General features: G+C 36.2%; 1 protein-coding gene across 3 annotated transcripts in view; it reads right to left on the bottom strand.

Moving 5' to 3' along the window:
- The window catches only part of ZNF292 (zinc finger protein 292), a 96,589-nt gene that overhangs the window by 17,323 nt on the left and 55,740 nt on the right, over positions 1-23,526 (bottom strand). For 2 of the 3 annotated variants that reach the window (XM_044924265.2, XM_006041743.4), the window contains 2 exons: positions 22,174-22,309; positions 4,397-4,599 (listed from right to left, as the gene is read on the bottom strand). In XM_044924265.2, coding sequence (XP_044780200.2) covers positions 4,397-4,599; positions 22,174-22,309 — 339 coding nt within the window. The remainder of the gene's footprint in view (positions 1-4,396; positions 4,600-22,173; positions 22,310-23,526) is intronic. The other variant, XM_044924266.2, reaches the window with a different exon arrangement.

Genomic DNA, 23,526 nt, shown 5'->3' with positions numbered 1-23,526 from the left:
ATTTATACAATTAGTATTTTCAAATACCTACAATAAGTTAAATGTATTGTTAGACATCTTATACATGTATATAATTATTAATCATAATTTTTCTACTAGATAGGTATTAGTAACATTTTATACATTAAGATGTCAGTAATAATAACAAATAGCAGCTACTCTACTATTCATTTATTTGTGTCAGTTTCTTCAGGAACAGCATTGCTAAACCAACACAATGGCTTGCCTGGTAAATACTACTACTATTTTTTTTTTTTTTTTTAACTAATACTCTTTCTTTTTAGAGACAAGGCTTAGAGAATTAAGTTACTTGCTCAAAGCTGCGTGCTTAATCAGCAGTCAAGATTTCAACCCAGATCTAGCTTCAGAGTCTGTGCTTTTTCTAGACTTCTACACAAGCATATTGCATAAGCACATTGAGGGTCTTCATTGATCAATGCTGATTTTACAAGTTCAATTTTAAAAAATTCGTACATCATGAAAGTCTAATTTATTTTGAATCAAATTTTCATGTGTTTTAAAAACCTAAGGTGTTCTTACTGAATGGTTAGATAATGCAAAATGTAATAAATTAGTTTTTCCAAGGATATTATCTGTATTAGCTTACACTTAATAATAAAACATGTATCCATGTAAAATATAAAAACAACAAAAGTACTATAAACAAACAACAACAAATAACTATAAATCCACAAATACATAACATACTAACTGAAACATCTGCTATATTTAATTACACACTTTTTATTGGTATGCTATGGAAGCAATTTTTACTATGCACTATTCGATAGCCTTTATTTCCCTAATATAGATACTCCACTTGAAAAAAAAGATAGGACACTACAGAGAAAATGAAACCTAATCAATGGCTGAATTAAAACTGTGCAAGTGAAACATAGGTCAACTTTAGTCATCAATGAGCAAGAACTATTTTTCATAATCCAAGGCAGCATAAAGTAAGGACTATCAATATATTACCAATATAGGGACTATTTATGTGTTACAAATATCTACTCTGTATTGCTTTGAAAAAATGACCAAAAATTTAACACTAGAAAATTTAAAAATATGAATAAAACACTTAAAAGTCAATTAGCATGATCTGTTTGTTAAAGATATACTTTTCTAAATCCCTCTGTAAAGTGTAAAAATTATTTCAAAACTGCAAATAATGACTTTTATGTTTTAATATGGCTTTCTGCCAGATACTCAAAATATACAGAACACTTCATATTTCACATACATTCACCAAGTGCACTTTTAAAATGTATGGGCTTGAACACATTTCAGGAGAAGCTTTTTGCTTATCAAAATAAAACTGCTTTCCTCCATCCAGAAAAGGACTTAAATGGTAAACCTATTACACTAAAATAATTAGCTACTGTTTGTTTTTTTAAACTCTCAGAATAGCAAAATCTTAAGCTAGATTTAAAAGATAAATACTCTATAGTGTTAAGGAATAAAAAATTTCATATACTGTTTATGGGAGCATAACTCATATAATCTTTTTTTGGGGGGGGGGGATGGTAGCATGGCCCTATTTAAGATGTGTAGGTTCTCTGATTCAGCAATTCTACTTATAGAAATTTACCCCACCAGTGCACTCCCAAGAAGAATGAAAGGATCTATCAATAAGTACCAGGCAACAATTTAAATGTTCTCTAGTTTGACTAAAATATTAATTACAAACCTATACTATGGAATTATGCAGCCAGAAGAAGGAATGAGGTTGATTTATAAAGAAATGACATGGAAAGATGTCCATACTAAGAGCAGGAAAAGTGCCTAGCAGCCAGGATGTGTGCATGTTTAAAGTATGTTTCTATGTAAAAATATTAGAAATAAAAAAATTTCACATTTAATGATTACTTGGGTCAAATAGGAAATAACAGAGAGAGACAAAGTAGAAGATTTTACTTTTATGTTTATTTTGACAACAAAACCAATAGAAATACTGAATATAACATAAACACTTCTAACTTCATTTTTATATTGACACCAAGAACCCAGGCCAAAGCCCAGTCCTTCAAGAGAAGCCAGATAAACACTGGTCTCTCTCAGCCTCATTCCTCGGCCATCCACCAGGGCTAGCTGTTATTTCTATCACAGTGGAAGGGTCCTGAGAAATAGTCAATTCCTTGCTTACTGGCTCATCTGGACACAGACTATAGGTCCAGGTCATGGTTGACTCTTTCCAATATCTATTCCCACCTACTCTAAGGAATGGGTAAAAACCGCAAATGTTTACAAGAACCATATAGGTAAAGGAAATGTTTCAAGTGGGTCATGTGAGGGAGAGAGCATTCCTCTTTCGAAGGGGGCAATGTTTGGACAATTGCTCCAAAGTGATTACTTTCCCTGGGGCAGAAGTGATGACATAATTTACTTCACTTGGAACAATGAAGAGTCAGTTTCAACATGTTTCTAATAGAAAAATAAATGAATAATCAAACAATCTCTTAAGTGAAAAGGGATTTCTAACAAGAAATGTTGTTAGACTTACACATATCCTGTTCTGTTCTACAGTATGTAATCTAGTTTTGCTTCTGGGTGGGGAAACTGATTCTGTGTACTCTGCTTAAAGAACACGAAGTATCTTAATTCCACCTGCTTAAAATGAGAAGGAAAAAACAACTTCATATGACATCAGAGATACCCAGGGTCCTCAGAGAGACTTTTCCTGAGGATCTCCCACAGCAGGGTGGGCTGTTGTTACTTAACTCTGGATAATTAAACCAAGAGGGAATTTAGGTTCAGTGCTGCAAGATTTTTTTGACTACTCAGGATAGCTAGAAACAGAGACTTTCCTGGAGATAACAAATTCAGTCTTCAACTTCAAACAGGACTTTAGAAGTTACTGTAACCACCCTATCTTTAGACAGTTTCCTGCTAGAAGGTATGTTTCTAAGGACCCATGCTTTACTCACTTACAACCCCCTCGGTGTTTAGATGACACCTTTCATTTACTTAATAAAAATCTCCTGAAGGAAGGATGAGCAGATGGACAGACTTAATTAAGAGCTGGGACTGAACTGATAATAAAAACTTAAATGAAGCTGAAAAATACACAGGATGCAATATCATAATAACTATTTAAGGACTAAAAAATGTCACACACATTTCAAAGGCTGTATCTCAAGAAACTTTATACATCTGCCAATAAATTGTCTACAAAGTTATTCTTGACTAATAAGAAAATTTCAATCCTCTATTTAGCTCCTATTAAACAGCAATGAAAAAGCCATTACCTGAGATAAAAGAGAAACACTAAAGACAAAAATAGCTAATATCCAAACTAATGATCTCCTAAGCCAGAGCCCTTGGCTCTACTTCATCCGGTCTAGAAACTGCATGCCATCACTCTTCCTAGGATCCTCATTATCCAAAACATACACAACAGGCTTCTCATCTTGGTCCAAGGCTATCATCTTCCTCTTTTCTATTCTCAAGAAAAATCACACAATCACCATTATAATTCCAACCTTTAACCTCATGTGGCCATTTAGCTTTCTGTTAGAGGTTATCTTTCTTCTGGATTCTGATTACAATCTCCATCTATTCAGGGGATCATGCACCCTCTGTTAATTGTCCTCTCTTTTATTTCAGCTTCTCCCTTTGCATATCCTAAAATCTGTCCCACAATCCCTTTGTTCTCCATTTGCTACTGCTCTGGAATCAAAGGATACTTATATTAGAGATAATAAGACATATATACACATCACTGTCCAATGTATTATAGTTTTATCTATTCTCTTTATATACATAATTCTGCTTTTTTGATCAACAACTTTCAATTCTCCTACCCTATCTTCAACTTCATTTTGGAATTATGAGTCCTCTAAGATGCAAAATTCCATTTGGATTACGATTCTACTTTTAGAAATCTGTAGTATAAAATACACAAATACAGGAATACTATGCTTTATGCCAACTAGAAGTGAAAAAAACACAATCACTTGTCTTACAAACAAAAACTAAACATGCAAATTTAAATTAAACTATGCAAATAAAAATATATATAGATAGATATAGAGATAGACATGTATACAGAGGGAGAGAGAGAAGAGTATACTTAGGGGGAAGACATACATTTTTTTAAGTTACTTAGTTGAAATTAAAGCCTGAACACTAATAAAAAATGCTAGCTAAATTAAGCTACCACCATCTTTCCGATAAAAAAGAGCCAATTTATTTAAAGTAGAAGCCAGGTGAAATGTTTACATATAATCCTGAAAGCTGCTTACAATCACTATCTAAGAGCACATCAAAAACTTAACACTGATAACAATGGCTCTTCACTATTTAAGAGAAAAGGAAGTCAAAGACATTCTAATGTAATTAAAAATTATTAGTTTTACTTTAAAAAATAATTACTAACAAAAGAAAACATACTCACCTCTTCGATTAACTTTTCATTTGGTGATGATGTACAAAGACAGACAAGGTAAGTTTGCTTAAAACTACCTTTTGTACCAATCTCTGGATGGTCAGAACACAGCTTTGCTAGAGCAGTTGCTTGACTTAACTGATTTGTTTTGATTAGATGTTTAATTCTCATATCCAACAAGATGGGACCCTCAAAAGCTAAAAATTCATTCACTTTAAAAAACAAGACATAATAGATTATTAACATTTGGTAAATAGTTCATTTGCAATACAAATACTTACAAGGAATATTTGTTTAAAGCAGAGAAACTAAACTTTTTTGTTGTTGCAATTTTCTATTATTCTCAGACTGTCACAAAATACTTGATCTTATAAGCAGAAGATGATCATGTAGTTAATTTTTTAGAGTTGCATTAATACTTTAGCCCCTTAAAGTACCATTTATAGTTATTTACAATGAGGTGAGTTGAATTCCTGATGATAAAAATAATTTTGCATTGAATTCTGAGTCAGTGTTATTAAAATTATACTAAATTCTTTCTCCCACAGCTTTTATTCCTGAATATCAGGGGTTAGCATTTCTAGAAATTTGCAGGGCAAGGGCATTACACACTCATGTGTATATGCGCAGTCCCTCAGTTGTGCCTCACTTTTTGCAATCTCATGGACTAAAGCCCACCAGTTTCCCCTGACCATAAACTATTCCAGCCAATACTGAAGTGGGTTGCCATTTCCTACTCCAGGGCATCTTACCGACCCAGGGATTGAACCTGTCTCTCTTGGCATTTCCTGTGATGGCAGGAGGATTCTTATATGGTAACCACAAAAGGAAGTTTGGATATTCTAGAGGATGAAATTCAACTAATATTGTGTTCAATTCTGTTGATGTATTTTTCATTTTAAAAGGTGAAGTCTGAGCATGCATGCTCAGTCATGTCTGACTCTGTGTGACCCCATGGATTGTAACCTGCCAGGCTACTCTATCCATGAGATTTTTTCAGGCAAAAACACCTGAGTAGGTTGCCATTTCCTCCTCCAGGGGATCTTCCTGACCCAGGGGTGGAACCTGCATCTTCTGCGGCTCCTGCACTGCATGTGGATTCTATACCGCTGAGCCATCAGGGAAGCCCTATCTTGCCTTAATAGGTGTCTTAGGACAAATTTAAATTATCTATGGAAAAATAAATAAGGGGTTGGAGGGTAGTCTGCTGAAAGTTCTCTAAGTTTTAAAAGTATCAACCAATAAACCTCAACACTTGCTTAAGACCCACTGCTGCTGCTGCTGGCTGCTGCTGCTAAGTCGCGTCAGTCATGTCCGACTCTGTGCGACCCCATAGACAGCAGCCCACCAGGCTCCTCTGTCCATGGGATTCTCCAGGCAAGAATACTGGAGTGGGTTGCCATTTCCTTCTCCAATGCATGAAAGTGAAAAGTGAAAGTGAAGTCGCTTAGTCATGTCCGACTCTTAGCGACCCCATGGACTGTAGCCTACCAGGCTCCTCCGTCCATGGGATTTTCCAGGCAAGAGTACTGGAGTGGGGTGCCACTGCCTTCTCCGTAAGACCCACTAATGTATAATAAATATTCATTCTGTTCAAACTTTGAATTTCTGAGTGCTTGTCTGATCAACTACAAGAAAGAATTTAACTTTTTTTCTAATTTGTGAAGGAGATTTTAAAATTTAACAAACACAAATTTAAACTTTTCCCTAAGTTTTCTTTACCAGGATGAAAATGGTGCTTAAAAATTTACTTGGTGATGGCTAGCCGACAACCTTTGGAAGGCTTTCAAGGGATAAAATTTTATATGCCCTATAAATAAAATACAAGATTTCTCAACTTGTCAAAGGACTGGAAAACATGTCTAGGAAGTAACGTGGGTTAGAACATGGAAAATAAAAGATGTTCTTCCTCTCTACTTCCTCTGCTACTAAATGGTAGCAAAGGATAGTAAATATCCTTTGCTACCATTTAGTAACTTTAGCTCTAACTGTACTCCACTGTGAAAATATTCTTCTATAAAATAGTATGATCAAAGCTCCTCAGTATTAAAACCATGAGCATATAAGCAATTTAATAATACAGGATCCCAAATTTCATCCTTTTCTTGAAGTCTAGACCTTATTCCTGCTACTCTCTATTCTTTACACATTAAACTACACCAAAAAAAACAAAAGTATGAAGACTAAACACAGATAAATAACACTATCTGTATAACTCTCTGGTACCTCTGACGGTATGTCTGACATACATAGGGCATTACTTTTCTTTTCAATATCACACGATTCTGTTAGGACAATTACACTGCAAATATCTTTTCATAGTTTAGCTCAATAGCCAAAGCAAAATCTATAAAGATTTTCAATGAAAACATAAGGAAATAAGAGTTTTTTTTAAAAGGTTATTCTGGCTATAAGTTATGGACTTTAAGAAACAGCCTGAGGTTCCAGGAAACACTAGTGGTAAAAAGCCTGGTAATTATTTCACATACTCCCACAAAAACTCATACTCAGCGAACTCTGAAGATCATAGCAAAGAAATTATTTAAAGGTGGCAACTTTTAAATGAAACTAATGATAATCTTAATAGAATTTCAAACACTCCCTAAAATCTCAAAGAGCAGCATGTAGTTAGAATGACAAATTATACAAAATAGTTTCTGTACTAACTCAAGTAGAGTAGAATATGTTACTATATATTTCAAAAACATACTTGTGTGTTTTTAAACAATGGGAAACCATTGCCACACTTAGCGCAAAACAGATTTCCAAGAAATACAGAATATTAGAGCACAAGGAGCTTTACAGATCATTTTATCCAGCTCCATCATTTGGCAGATGAGTAAACTGAGGCTCACAGAAGGCAAATGACTTCCTAGGGTCATAAAACCAGTTAACAATAGAACCGGGACCAGAAGCAGACCAGTCTTGCAAACTTCCACCTTAACATAGTGATGCAATGAGAAAAAGTAAATTCTTTAGCTAGTGTGCCTACTACTTGTTAGAATAGCACTTTAAGTAAAAGAGCTGTGAAGCAGCATTTGTTTTCAGAGGAAAGTAATAATGTATTCTGAAGCTCACGGTTCCAATGGATCAAAAGTAGATTACATTTAACCTCTATTCAGAACTTCCCCCTTAGGGGAGGGAAACTCACTCCCCACGTTTCCCCTTCTCCTTCTCCATTTTCCTTTTACCTGCTTTCCTTCCCTCATTCTTCTAGATGTTTCTCTATTTCTCTCCATTCCAGGACCTGTTTTCCTTACAAAGTTATAACAGCACATCGAAGATTATCAGACTCTTGAAAAAAGCTTTATCTTTATTCTTAAGTAGCTAGTCACATCAAATTTCACTCCCTACCCTGCAGATGGGGAAACAGTGGAAACAGTGTCAGACTTTATTTTTCTGGGCTCCAAAATCACTACAGATGATGACTGCAGCCATGAAATTAAAAGATGCTTACTCCTTGGAAGGAAAGTTATGACCAACCTAGATAGCATATTCAAAAGCAGAGACGTTACTTTGCCAACAAAGGTTCGTCTAGTCAAGGTCATGTATGGATGTGAGAGTTGGACTGTGAAGAAGGCTGAGCGCCGAAGAATTGATGCTTTTGAACTGTGGTGTTGGAAAAGACTCTTGAGAGTCCCTTGGACTGCAAGGAGATCCAACCAGTCCATTCTGAAGATCAGCCCTGGGATTTCTTTGGAAGGAATGATGCTAAAGCTGAAACTCCAGTACTTTGGCCACCTCATGCGAAGAGTTGACTCATTGGAAAAGACTCTGATGCTGGGAGGGATTGGGGGCAGGAGAAGGGGACGACAGAGGATGAGATGGCTGCATGGCATCACTGACTCGATGGACTTGAGTCTGAGTGAACTCCGGGAGTTGGTGATGGACAGGGAGGCCCGGCGTGCTGCGATTCATGGGGTCGCAAGGAGTCGGACATGACTGAGCGACTGATCTGATCTGATCTGACCCTGCTTTCCCCACCCCCATCCCAGAAAACCATAAAATACACTGAATTTTACTTGGGTAGCCTTTTTATTTATTTTCTGTGTATTTACATACTTGGGAGGAAAAAGCAGGTTTTACTACATTCAACCCTATCAAGAGATCTGGATGACCTACAATGGCAATGTAAATGAGTGATACTGTCAGTTCAATTAAAGTAATAATGGCTTTCTTTCCATAAAATGCCACTTACATAATAGTAAAAAGAAAAACATGAAAGATTTTTAAACTATTACAATATGTAAGTTGAATATCTGTGATAAATCTTTATATAAATATTAACTGATCATGTACCATACACCAAAATTTAGGACTAGGTCCTGGATTCCCCCCAAAGTGGAGTCAAATCTATTCACTGAGTGTCTATCTCCACATTCAGATTTGCACATAATTCCCCTTGCAGCATCTCCAGCTAGCTTGAAAATTTCACAATCATCTCAAACTCTGCATACAAAAATATGTATGCCACAATATGTGTTATAAAACTAAAGAGAACTAACTAAAAGGTGGTATGAAAACTTTCCTCTTCTGCCTTGTTCCTCCTTATCCTAACCTACAATCCACCATACGATCCTGTCACTTCCAACTCCCAAATACTTCAGTTCAGTTCAGTCGCTCAGTCATGTTCGACTTTTTGTGACCCCATGAATCACAGCACGCCAGGCCTCCCTGTCCATCACCATCTCCTGGAGTTCACTCAAACTCGAGTCCATAGAGTCATCCCAGCCATTTCATCCTCTGTCGTCCCCTTTTCCTCCTGCCCCCAATCCCTCCCAGCATCAGAATCTTTTCCAATGACTCAACTCTTAGCATGAGGTGGCCAAAGTACTGGAGTTTCAGCTTTAGCATCATTCCTTCCACTGATCTCCTTTTAGAATGGACTGGTTGGATCTCCTTGCAGTCCAAGGGACTCTCAAGAGTCTTCTCCAACACCACAGTTCAAAAGCACCAATTCTTCGGCACTCAGCTTTCTTCACAGTCCAACTCTCACATCCATACTCCCATTCATTTTTCTCCACCTACACACCTACCATTCACCCTCTTCTCTCAGCTCAAACTGTTCATCTCCCAGACCACTCTGTTGCATTCTGGCTAGTCTTTCTAACACATCTCCACTAGGACTCAGGATGCTTTTTTTCCCTGCCCCTCTGAAGACCATACTCAACTCTCCTTTCCCAGTTAAAATCTCCAAGTGGTTTCCCTTTGTGTTCAAATGATAAATTCCAAAATTCCCATCATAACCTTCATGAATCTGCATCACCTATTCCATTAAAAAAATTTATTTTCTCTTAAAATCGATTTAGCATTTGGGCAAGAAGTAAAAAGCATCCAAAATAAAAAGGAAGAAATATCATCATCTGAATGCAGATGGCATCATCTTATAGGTAGAAAATCCTCAAGATTACATACACACACGCACTAAATAAATTTAGTGAAGTTGCAGGATATCAAAATCAGAACACAAAAACAAGACGCATTTCTATACGCTAACGATGAACAAACTGAATAGGTAATTCAGAAAACAATTCCATTTATAATAGCAACAAAAAGAATAAAGTACTTAGCAGACCTGACCAAGAGAGTGCAATACTTGTACAGTGAAACCTATAAACACTGGGTGTGTGCCAAGTCGCTTTGGGCGTTTCCAACTCTTTGCAACTCCATGGAGTGTAGCCTGTCAGGCTTCTCTGTCCATGGCCTTCTCCAGGCAAGAATACTGCAATGGGTTGCCATGCCCTCCTCCAGGGAATCTTCCCAACCCAAGGATTGAACCCGAGTCTCTTTCATCTCCTGCACTGGCAGGGGGGTTCTTTACCACTAGTGCCACCTGGAGAAGGAAATGGTAGCCCACTCCAGTGTTCTTGCCTGGAGAATCCCAGGGACGGGGAGCCTGGTGGGCTGCCATCTCTGGGGTCGCACAGAGTCAGACACGACTGAAGCGACTTAGCAGCAGCAGTGCCACCTGGGAAGCAAACAGCTAATCTGAATGAATTTGAATTCACGTTGCTCAGTCATGTTCGACTCTTTGCGACCCTATGGACTACAGCTCACCAGACTCCTATGTCCATGGAATTCTCCAGGTAAGAATACTGGAGTGGGTAGCCATTACCTTCTCCAGGGATCTTACCGACCCAGGAACTGAACCCAGGTCTTTCACACTGCAGGCAGATTCTTTACTGTCTGAGCCACCAGGGAAACTCTGAAAGAAATTAAACATTACTGAAAGAAATTAAAGAAGACCCAGGGAAATGCAAGGGAACCTCATATTCATGGATTTGAAGACTTAATGTGGTTAAGATGTCCAATAACCTAAAGCAAGCTATGGATTCAATGTAATCCCAACAAAACTGGAATGGCTATTTTGAAGAGAGAGAAAAATTGACCCTAAAACTAATATGCAATCTCAAGGAATCCCAAACAGCCAAAACAAATTTGAAAAAGAACAAAGGTGGAGGTCTCACACTTCCTCACTTCAAATGGACTACAAAACAATCAAAAGTGGCATAAAAGGAATATAGGCAATGCAACAGAATAGAAAAAGCTCAGAAAGAAACCATCACTAAATGATCAAATAATCTTCAACCAGGTGGCAAGACCACTCAAGAGGAAATGATAGTCTCTTCAACAAATGATGCTGGGTAAACTGGATATCCACATGCAAAAGATTAAAATTAAACCCTTATACCATATAAAAAAAAATCTGAAATGAATTAAAGACCTAAATATAACACCCAAAACTATAAAATTTCTAGAAGAAAACAATGGGGAAAAGCTTCAAGAACTGGACTTGGCAATGATTTATTAGATATGATACCAAGGGTTAGCCAAGAACAACAACAAAAAAATAAGACTACATCAAAGTTAACTTCCTACATCAAAGGACAGAATCAACAGAATAAAAAGGCACTTACACAATGGGAGAGAATATTTGCAAATTACATATGTGATAAGAGGTTAATGTTCAGAATATATAAAGAACTCCTATAACTCAACAACAACAACAATCAAATAATCCAAATGAAAATAGGCAAAGGACTTGAAGAGACACTTCTCCAAAAATGATACACAAATCAAAACTACAATGAGATATCACTTCACACCTGTCTCAGAATGGCTATTTTCAAAAACACAACAACAAAACAAAAAGAGAAAATAAATGTTGGTTGAAGATGTAGAGGAACTGTAACCTTTGTGTCCTATTGATAGCACTATAAAATGATACAACCTCTAAGGAAAACAGTCTAGAAGTTCCTCAAAAAATCAGAAACAGAACTACCATGTGGTGCAGCTATCCCACTTCTGGATGCCACAAAGGAGTCAAGGAGGGTCTCAAGGAGACATCTGCACTCCTGTGTTCACAGCAGCACTCCTCACAAGGGCCAGGAAGTAGAAGTAATCCAGATATCCATCAACAGGTGAATTGATAAATAAATGTGCCATATACATATAACGTAGTATTATTCACCTTTAAAACAGAAGGAAATTCTGTCACATGCTAACAACAGTTGTATTTGGAGGACATTATGTTAAATGAAATAAGCCAGTCAAAAAAAGGTAAATATGTAATATGATTACACTTATATAAGAGGTATGTAAAGTAGTCAAAGTCATAGAAACAAAAAGCAGAATGTTGACTAACCAGGGACTGGGAGTGGAGTATGGGAAAAGGAGGGAGCTATTGTTTAAAATCACTCTTGCAAGTGATAAAATCTTTTTGTAAGATTAAAAAAGTTCTGCAGATATGTTTCAAAACAGTATGAACATACAAAACACTACCAAACACTTACTGAAGTGAAGTCGCTCAGTCGTGTCCGACTCTTAGCGACCCCATGGACTGCAGCCCACCAGGCTCCTCCATCCATGAGATTTTCCAGGCAAGAGTACTGGAGTGGGGTGCCATTGCCTTCTCCAACTATACACTTAAAAATGATTATATTCTGCATTTTATTTTGTTTTTACCACAAGAAAAAAATGCAGTAAAAAAATCAATTCAGCATTAGTTCAAAAAATTCAAATTCAGAAATTTAATAAAAGCTTAACACTTCCTTCACCCAACCTCTCACCCTTTCCTGGGAGAATAAGCTAAATTTCAAGACACAGCATTTTCACCGAAGATTTCAGAATTGCTTAAACCGCCTGCTTTGTCATTAAGCCTGAAACTTTATGATCGTAACTGATTTTTGACATGATTGATGAAAAACAGAATTTATATAAATTTTAAAAATTCCATGTTATAGATGAATCTAGTAAGTCTCTGGGAAATAGTGGAAGACAGAGGAGCCTGGCATGCTATAGTCCATGGGGCTGCAAACAGTCAGACACAACTTATCAACTGAACAACAACAACAAAAGTAAGTATGTAACCATAAAATTTTCTTGTGGAATAAGATTTAATTATTACTATTACATTTAATTAAATTCTCACATCTTTATCCATGTAACATGATAATGAAATCAGACTCATTAGAACAGAAACAATGACTTTTTCTAGGATGTTTAGAAAAGCCAGTAAGTTTATGTTTTAAATCATTACTAGTAAAAATAAAATCTTGGTGGTCACCATATATCTAGTTATGTAACAGTAGAATATAATTAAGGTTAACAAAATGCAAAATTAAACATCCGTCTGAAATGGGAAAGTGAACACTTCTACAGTTTTACTGCCGTTAAATTCCATCAGCTTAATTCTATCCAGAGTCACTGATCCTCAATGATCTAAGTAAAACTTAAACAGAAGGCAATCTAATTTAGCAGTGATTTTTAAAAATAAAATTCAAAATATTCCATTTATTTATTTTTTATAACAAGACAAGGTCAGTAAGAGCAAAAGAGAGAGAAAGCAAAAAAATTTTTTTAACTAAAAAAAAAAAAAGATAACCAAATAGAAATGTTAGGAGAACTGTATTTCTTAAGCTTACTTAATGTATAATCTACAAGATGTTCTTTTTAGTGATTTTGTATAAGAAATGTTTTAACACTCAAAAAAACTGTCAACATATTTAAGTGTACATTTCAGAATCACCCATTTTGGTATTCTATACATAGAATACAGGTGAAGATACACACAGGCCCATAAAATATACAGGAAAAGTTTCAACAAGTAAAAGAACTAGAGATTTCTATCTGAAAACAAATTCAGCTGCATGTAATCAGATCTGGCCTCATTTCATCTGTTCTCTCCTCCCATCTCTTCCTTTAAAATATTATTACATCGTAGATATGCTAATATCTGGTAAACCAAGCAGCATGTTTTTCCTGTTTATTTTAAAATGCAAAGTTTATTACTGAAATAAAGACTTATTTTCTCACAAAGCTCTGAAGGACTTATAAGTACTATGGAAAATCTTAAGCTTTAGAAATTTCCTTTGAAAACCAAGGAGTTCAAAAAACAAAAAATGAAACCCAGGGCTTAGGATTCAAGAAAGAACTGGCAAGCTGAATAAAAACACAATTTATGCAACTGCAAATTATTCCAAAATAGAAAGGAAAGGGCTGAAGGAATTCAGTGTAACTGTTAGTAGGGAGCTCTTTCAAAGTTTAGATTTTACAATAATGACACATACAAAAAAAGAAAAAACAGCAGGTTCAGGACCAAGGATGCATACACCATGCAAACTGTTATTAAAAAGATGACCCCTAGCTTATCAACTGGACTGCCCTGGTGGTTCAGTGGTAAAGAATCTGCTTGCGATGCAATCTCCTAGAAAAGTAAATGGCAACTCACTCTAGTATTCTTGCCAGGGAAATCCCATGGACAGAGGCAGCTGGAAGGGTATAGTCCATGGGGTCGAAAAAGTGTCAGAAACAACATAGCAACTAAACAACAAGCATGCCAAATAAGATGAATATAATCAAATTGGTGGAGGTGGGTAACTTCTTGAGAAGGGTCTCTGCTCCTTGGGTTTGATTATTCATTATTTATGATGATAGAGAGAATGGTGGGTCTGATAACAACCTTTAGATTGAAAAAGATAGAACAATGGAGCAAATGGAAACAGGTGGGAAAATATAATTTTCAAAATGGGACCTGAGGTACATTTTGCAAACTGTACACTAGAGGAATAAATATATTCCTAAGAGTCTTACGTCAAGGCTGTATATTGTCACCCTGCTTATTTAACTTATATACAGAGTACATCATGAGAAACGCTGGGCTGGAAGAAGCACAAGCTGCAATCAAGATTGCCGAGAGAAATATCAATAACCTCAGATATGCAGATGACACCACCCTTATGGCAGAAAGTGAAGAGGAACTCAAAAGCCTCTTGATAAAAGTGAAAGTGGAGAGTGAAAAAGTTGGCTTAAAGCTCAACATTCAGAAAACGAAGATCATGGCATCTGGTCCCACCACTTCATGGGAAATAGATGGGGAAACAGTGGAAACAATGTCAGACTTTATTTTTTGGGGCTCCAAAATCACTGCAGATGGTGACTACAGCCATGAAATTAAAAGACGCTTACTCCTTGGAAGAAAAGTTATGACCAACCTAGATAGCATATTCAAAAGCAGAGACATTACTTTGCCAACAAAGGTTCGTCTAGTCAAGGCTATGGTTTTTCCTGTGGTCATGTATGGATGTGAGAGACTATGAAGAAAGCTGAGCGCCGAAAAATTGATGCTTTTGAACTGTGGTGTTGGAGAAGACTCTTGAGAGTCCCTTGGACTACAAGGAGATCCAATCAGCCCATTCTGAAGGAGATCAACCCTGGGATTTCTTTTGAAGGAATGATGCTAAAGCGGAAACTCCAGTACTTTGGCCACCTCATGCGAAGAGTTGACTCACTGGAAAAGACTCTGATGCTGGGAGGGATTGAGGGCAGGAGGAAAAGGGGACGACAGTGGATGAGATGGCTGGATGGCATCACCGACTCAATGGACGTGAGTTTGAGTGAACCCTGGGAGTTGGTGATGGACAGGGAGGCCTGGTGTGCTGCGATTCATGGGGTCGCAAAAAGTCGGACATGACTGAGCGACTGAACTGAAGATTCTTAAAATTAATACATTAGAAATGTGACTTGTGAGTGTTCAGGGAAAAAAAGTGACTGTTAAGAACCAAGAAAGATTCACCAAACATAAATTAGGTTACACTTCTACAAAAATTATCTCAAAATGTATCACAGACCAAAATATATAACGCAAAACTATTAATATGATACATCCAGGAGATAAAGTAAAGTGAAGTCGTTCAGTCGTGTCTGACTCTTTGCAACCCTATGGACTGTAGCTTACCAGGCTCCTCTGCCCATGGGGTTTTCCAGGCAGGAACACTGGAGTGGGTTGCCATTTCCTTCTCCAGGGTCCAGGAGATAAGAGGAGAAAAATCTGTATGATCTTGGGTTTGGTGATTCTTTTTAGATAAAACAACAAAAGCACAATCCATGAAAGAAAAAAAAATAAGTTGGACTTAATTACAATTTAGAACTTCTGCCCTCTGCAAGGCACTGTAAAGACAAACAAGTCACAGAGTAAATGAAAATGTTTGCCAAGCTCCTATCTGCTAAAGGACCTGTATCAAACTATAACAACAAAAGGGAACAGTGAATGACCTAGAGATTGTCATACTGAATAAGTCAGAGAAAGACAAATATCATGATATCGCTTATATGTGGAATCTAAAAAAATAGAGTACAAATAAACCTATTCACAAAACTGGAATAGTCACAGATGTAGAAGACAAACTTACAGTTACCAAGGGGGAAAGACGGGGAGATAAAGTGGGAGATTGGGATAGACATATACACTCTACTATACATAAAATAGATAAGTTAAAAAGAACCTACTGTATAGCACATGGAATTCTACTCAATACCCTGTAATGACCTACATGGGAACAGAAGCTAAAAACGGTGGCTATATGTATATGTATGAATGATTTACTTCCCTGTACAGCAGAAACTAACACAACATTGTAAATCAACTATACACCAGTAAAAAACTAAAAAAAAAAAAAAAACCTCAACTAAAAAGCAAAAGATATAAACAGATCCTTTTCCCAAGAAGATATACAGATGGCAAATATTCATGTAAAAAGATGTTCAGTATCATCTGTCTATGCAGAAACACAAATTAAAGCAATGGGATATCATGACACACATATTAGAATGGCTAAAATTCCCAAAATAGATAAAAGTAACTACCAGTGAGAATCTAGAACAGCATGCAGAATGGTATAGTTTGGCAGCTTCTCACAAAGCAAAATATACTCTTACCATATAAGCAATCTTTCTCCTAGGTATTTACCCAACTGATCTGAAAATTTATCCAGAAAAACTTGTATGCAAATATTTATAGCAGTTATACTCATTAATGCCAAAAACTGGTAGAAAACAAGATGTCTTTTAAGAGGTGAATGGATAAACAAACTGTGGTAGATTCTTACAATGGAATATAATTCAGCAACTTTTTTTTGAATGAGCTATTAAGTCACTCTAATACATAGATAAATGTTACATGCATATTGTTAAATGAACGAAGGTAGACTGAAAAGTCTATAAACGTGGATAAGTAATTGTCATTGTTCAGGAGAGGGTTGCACAGGTGAAGCACAGTTAATCCTTTTTAGGGCAACGAAACTATCCTGTATGATACTATAATGGAGGATACATGATAATATGCATTGGTCAAAACCCAAACTACTTTACGGCATGAAGAAGGACTCCAAAGGTAGGCAACTTTGAAAATATGAATTAGGAGGTTGCGAAGCCCAGGATAGACTGTAGAATACGGCAAAAGATTCTCTCTTATAAATGTAATGAAAGAACTTCACTGAAAGAGATGGGAGAATGGGCTGCTCACCTACTTGGGATAAGAGGAGTCAGTACGAATATGGAAAAAGGAACTGTGTACACTGATAAAAGTTGTTTTCCACAGGGGTACAGGTTATCAATTCTGAAATCACTATACATACACTAGGAGTAAGTAAGTAGTAATATATGGATGATTAAGTAATATATGGATGGTCTACGGTAAAAGAAGTCTGAAAATGCTACATACAGTATAATCCCAATTATATGACATTCTTTTGAAATGAGAGGTTATAGATAAGAAGAGACGGTCAGAATGATCCAGGTGCTATAGATCCGAGTTGGAGACATCTGTATAAACTCTCACATTTAGTTTAATATAGATACAACTGGTTACATATACAAACATTTATAAATATGTGTGCACACACAGATTAATTATACCTACATATATTTTTTTACTCTGTCTGCTGAGAGTTCCTGGAGGCAATGACACCTCAGTAGCAATGAGCACAACCAGTTACCAGGGCTTGGTTCCTAACACTATTCTCCACTGAAAGGAACTAAGGTTCCTTGGAGAAACAGCTGATTATAGGATTGGGGCAAGAAATACACAAAAGAAACATAGAGCATCTTGTAGAAACAAAAAACAAGGAAGTACTCAAACAAAAACATAACCCACAACCATGGGGCTATTTCAAAGGGACAGAGAAGTTAACTTGAAGAGTTTTCAGTGGCCAAAGCTGAACAATTTGATCAACAAAATAGTGTTGGATTATCACTAAAGCATAAAGTAAATATCAGTGAGTCCATACTAATTAAACAAATAGATAAGGAAGAAAAGACAGATTTTGGGTTTCCTTGGTGGTACAGTGGTTAAGAATTTGCCTTGCAATGCAAGCAATTCCAGTTCGATCCCTGGTCTGGGAAGATCCCACAATTAAGTCCAAGTGCCACAACTACTGAGCCCAGGCACTCCAACTACTGAAGCCGGCAAGCCTAGAACCAGAGTCTGCAACAAGAGAAGCCAAAGGAATGAGAAGCTCATACACAAACAGTAGCCCCCACTCACCGTAACTAAGAGAAAGCCCGAGGGCAGTAATGAAGACCCGCCACAGTGCTTGCTTCGGCAGCACATATAACGAAGACCTACCACAGCCAAAACATGAGTAATCTTTAAAAAAGAAAAGACAAATTGCTTGTGGAGAACTCCAAACAATCTGTGTAGATACTGCCTCCTCAAGGAGGTAGAGCTTAACTCTCCAACTCGTAAGTGTGGACTGCATATGGTAACTTCTTTCCAAAGAGTACAGCATGGAAAGGTGGAAAAAGAGTAATTTCACAGTGGAAAAACCTGAAAAACACACTCAGCCAGGTGACCAAGGTTAATACCAACAGTGAGGAAGTCATGTTGGTTACAGGTACCTTTCGTATGATGACCATGACACTGTACCTCAGTGATCTTCCTCCCCTAAACCCATAAGCCAAGTACTAATCACGTGAGCAACATCAGACAGATCCCAACTGAGGGAAATCCTACAATACTCTTCAAAACTGCCAAGATCATCAAAAACAAGCAAAGTCTGAAAATACTATCATAGCCAAGAGGAACCTATGCAGACATGATGACTAAATGTAATGTGATATCCTGGATGGGATCCTAGAACAGAAGGAAAACAGGTAAAAACCAGGGAAATCTGAATAAGGTATAGACTTAGTTAATAGCAAGGTATTGATATTGGTTTATTAATTGTGACAAACAGATCATACTAATGTACAATACTAACAGTTGGGAAAACTGGTGTGGAGTATTTAGAAAACTATTCTAAAATAGTTCATTTAAAATATGATTAGGTCAGGGACTTCCCTGGTGGCCCAGTGTTTGAGAATCCACCTTGCAATGCAGAAGACATGGGTTCAGTCTTCTTTTGGGGAACTAAGATACCACATGCCATGGAGCAACTAAGCCCCTGTACCACAACTACTGAGCCCACATGCTCTGGAGCCCTTGTGCCACAACTAGAGCCCATGAGCAGCAGTAAAAGATCTCACATGATGCAATGAACATTCTGTGCACTACAACTAAGATCAGACGCAGTCAAATAAATAAACAAAAATATTTTTTAAAACATTAATGTCAGACTAACCTCAATAGTAAATAATCTTACTTAATAAAACTCTAGCCAAATACCTCTTGTGGTCTTTCATCATAGTGTCACTATAGACAAAAAGGAAAGCCATGGACCAGACTCAAGCAAACAGGCATATGTGATGAAACAACCATAATCAAAAGGGCACTGGCTAAAAGACTAAAAGGAAACAAGAAAATGTCTATAAGTATCCCAGGGGCTAGGTGTTTGAGTATTACCTTTTTAATGGTCATTATCAAGAACCTGGATGCCAACATACTGTATGCTAATAATATCTGCTTAAAATTGGAAAGACAAAACCCTTGAACTAACAAAACCAAGATTTAACATAATATGGACAAGCTGCAGAAGCAAAATGGATTTAACACAGTGAAATTTAAAAAAAGAAAAAAAGGAATACTTTGTATGCCAAAATACTATGTATAAAAACGCTGGCCAGATCGTATTTGGGGTTCATGTTAAGTTTTGAGAATTACACATGAACAAGAAACAAAATGCACTGAAGTCAGAAATCATGATTGTAGACTTAAAGTCAGGACACACCAGGATAGCTTTTAGTCCCTTTAGAGGGATTTGTACTTTGTTAGGTATGCATGGCCTTATGGGTAGCACTAGATCCAAGACAGCAACTCTTAAGTACATAGTTTTCCACAATTTACACAATAAAGATTATCTAAGAGCAGCTATAAATGGAGTGAATCACATAGTTACCATTCTCATTATCCACTGTTCAAATACTACATCAAAACCTCAAACGCTTTGCTATAAACAAACTAATGAACATAGCCTATTCCAGTGTACCTATTGCTGGCAGAGCTCTAGCTCTTATCAAACTTGCCATAGGCCAGTATAGGTTAAACCAAGGGTTTGGATATATCATATAAAAAGCTGAAAGTTCCACATGCTGTACAATTGCCCAATTTGAAAATGTAAATAAATTAGTGTATATGTGTAAAATGTTAATTGCTTCAACATATAGTTCAAGTCTATGTGATTACCCACAGAGTAACTCCCGTCAAAGAAGTAGGCTAAATAACAGGGCCAAATAAAGATTATAGCTGCACAGTCTCTCAGTCATATAACATCTCTCTGGTTACTTTACAAGTCATATTAAAATCTGGCTACCTACGGTCTATCTGTTACTGTAGAAACTCCTTTTGCTTTATAGCCCAAATTATTCCAGTAGCTATGCCAGGTGAGGATCATGAAATAAAGTGGCACAGAGATGGGCAAAGACATTTGTTACAGAAACAATGTTAGGCACATTGAAACAAGAAAAGGACACTGAGCACATAACTGAGCACATATTCTTTTAAGGTAAATTTTAAATCTCTGCTAAGGTAAAGGTTCTATTTTTCTGCATTAGCATAATGTGAGAGTTTTGCAAAGATGCTCTTCAGAAGCTGACAACAGAAAAAAGGAGTTAAATCTTTATTTAAGCTAGGTGTGATTTTATTTTATTAGGCTGGGTGCAACATGGCATAATATAAAAAGGACAGAGCTGGGCTCCTCACTTCGATTCCCAGCTCTACTTCACATCATTGGCAATGTGATACAGAAAAGACAACTAATCTTTCTGAGCCTGTATTTTCTCACCTGTGAAACAGGGACAAAAAAAGATCCCATTTTTCCACAGGATCACTGTGAAGATTAAAAGCACATTTCAAACTGCAATAACTATACAATATAATTTGGTATTATTATTAATATATTCTATCCAATATTTCTAAAGCTGAGAAGAGTAAAAAGTAGAATTTAATTATAGAAATAAAAACATAGTGGTGGTAATATACTGGGGATAAAAAATAATACACCAAAGGCAAAAAGTCCCTAAGACTCTCAACCTTTAAATGTTGTTCTTATTATTTTAAATAATGAGGATCTATTTCTCTAAGGTCTAAGAGACCTCTATTGTAACTAATCTGTGGAAACACACAAAGGGCAGTAATACAAATAAACTTGCAGTGAAAGCCAAGAAACAGATAACACTGCTAAAACTATCCAGAAAGCTGGGGAAATATTAAGAGAGGAGTCAGGTAGGAACAATCAGCTTGATGAGAAGTTTGGAGATTAGCTGAGAAGTCTTTTGGTAAATATCAAAGTACCAGAAGAGTTAACAAATAATGAGTTTACTCCTTTCTAAATCAGAAATTGCTATCACATAGCAAAATGCCTAAGCTTTGCCATCAACCAACACGAAAAGCGACAATGGAAGAAGCTTATTTATTTCTCTAGTTAAATACCTTGGGAAATCTGAGCACTTTCCTAAATAATCTCAATACCAAAGATAATAATATGTGCTCTTCTTCCCAGCACATACAGTTTTTCAACTCTGAACATTAAGTGTTATACATATTAGTGGTTTAGCCATCTATCTAGTAGGATACCTGTCAGTTTAACCGGGATCTTTATTGCCTAAGCCCATATAATAATAACAAAGCAGGATAAAATAAGTGTGAGAAAAAAACTGTTTAAGAAAGAGTACTAATCTTAGAGGCACAAGACTTTAGAGTTACTAGCATTAATTTCTTATCTATTTTGAGAAAAATCATTTCACTACCCTACTTTTGCTTCTCCATCTGTCAAATAAGTTATCAAGTATAAGCTAGATTGCCACCTGTCAGATGTTACAGAGGGAATTCCTCTGATAAAATAATGTTGAGGAAAAAAAAAGAGTTTCTCTGTTACCCTAAGATTACATAATCCTATAAATACATCTTCCCCCAATTAAAAAAAAAAGTGAAGGGCCTCAAGCACCTCATATAAAACTTAAACAAAATGGTCCTTCTTGGAATATTCTGGGATTATATCAAAACAATTTTAAGTACTTATTTTCTCTAGTCTAATGATTCTTTTTTCTTTCTCTCTTCTCTCTAGAAAATTTACCTTTATCCTTATCCAATGGTTCCTGGGAAAGAATAGTGCACAGTACCGGGTTTTTCCACACCCCAGTCTCTTGAGCTAGAGTAGCTAAAAAATGCAATTCACAGCTGCCATTCTCCATCAGCTTTTCATGAGCTACCTATAAATATTAAATAAACATCCAAAGAATTACAACAGATTTTCAAAAGCAAGCTTATCAGCCTTTAAATATAATACTAAACTTTTGAAAAATAAGACTTTAATCTTAAAATTTTCATGTCACATTACAAAGTGCTGCATCCTTCTGATTTTTAAGATGAATCTCAAGAATAAGAATTATACTAATTATAAATCTTAAATAAATAAAATATATTTCTAGAAATAAGTTCATATTATTTTTCCCCCAAGATCTAAACCAACAGCAAAGTTATTTCTCGAGGAAGCTATCAGAATATCCATACCATGAAAGACCTTATACATTTTATATCCTCTGTTAGTAAAAAAAAATTTCCAAAAAACTTCTACCATTAACAGATGACAAATTACATCAAGCCTAAATGACAACTTATATACACGTTATTTCAATAAAAGGGACTTAGGGAAACAACTAAATGTATGACTTTTCATACATTTGTAAGACTGCATAGTCTTAACAATATCCTATTAAAGCTGACACTGAACCTTGCTTACTTGTTTTAATGTGTTCGTGCAACTGGCATATTTTTCAGGCCACAAAAGACCAACAATTTTAATTCAATTCAGAAACTGTTTACTGAGAATTTCTGTGGGCAAAGTACCAGGGAAGAGAGCAACTAGTCCCTGCGTTTCTGGGGCTTATCCTCTAGGGGGGTAGAGAAATGTTTAGTTAAAACACAGGCAAAATAAAATAAATGTAGTTAACCCAGTATAAAATAAGCCCAAAGAAGCTCTGAAATGAAAGCAAAGTGTCATGGAAACTCTTAAAGCTCATGCTGTATTTGTATTAAAAATCTATTCTTCAAAACCATAAAAAATCTCACTGAAACAAGTTCAAGTGCCTTAAGATTTTTTTTTTTGAGCAACTGCTGAGAGCTACCATACTGGGATTTAGTTATTTCCTTCTTATTAATCCACATGGAAAAGTATCAAGTAGCACTACTGTTTCAAAAAGGAAAAGTTTCAAAGTTTACCTTATGCTGACAAACAATAAAATTAGTATGAGGAATTCAGTATTATATTTGCATATAAACTATCTACTTAATTAATTCTGTGGTAGAGTGTATGTGAGTACCAAACTATGAAAATAGTTCTGAAACAATCATTTACCTAAAAATAACCACTTGCTGGGGGAAAAAACCTGAGACACAAGTTATTGATATGCTGAAGTAGAAACTGCAT

The sequence above is a fragment of the Bubalus bubalis genome, chromosome 10, assembly GCF_019923935.1.
Source record: "Bubalus bubalis isolate 160015118507 breed Murrah chromosome 10, NDDB_SH_1, whole genome shotgun sequence".
Lineage (NCBI taxonomy): Eukaryota > Metazoa > Chordata > Mammalia > Artiodactyla > Bovidae > Bubalus > Bubalus bubalis.
Note: the sequence above shows the minus strand (reverse complement) of the source record. Positions and strands in the feature narration are given on the sequence as shown.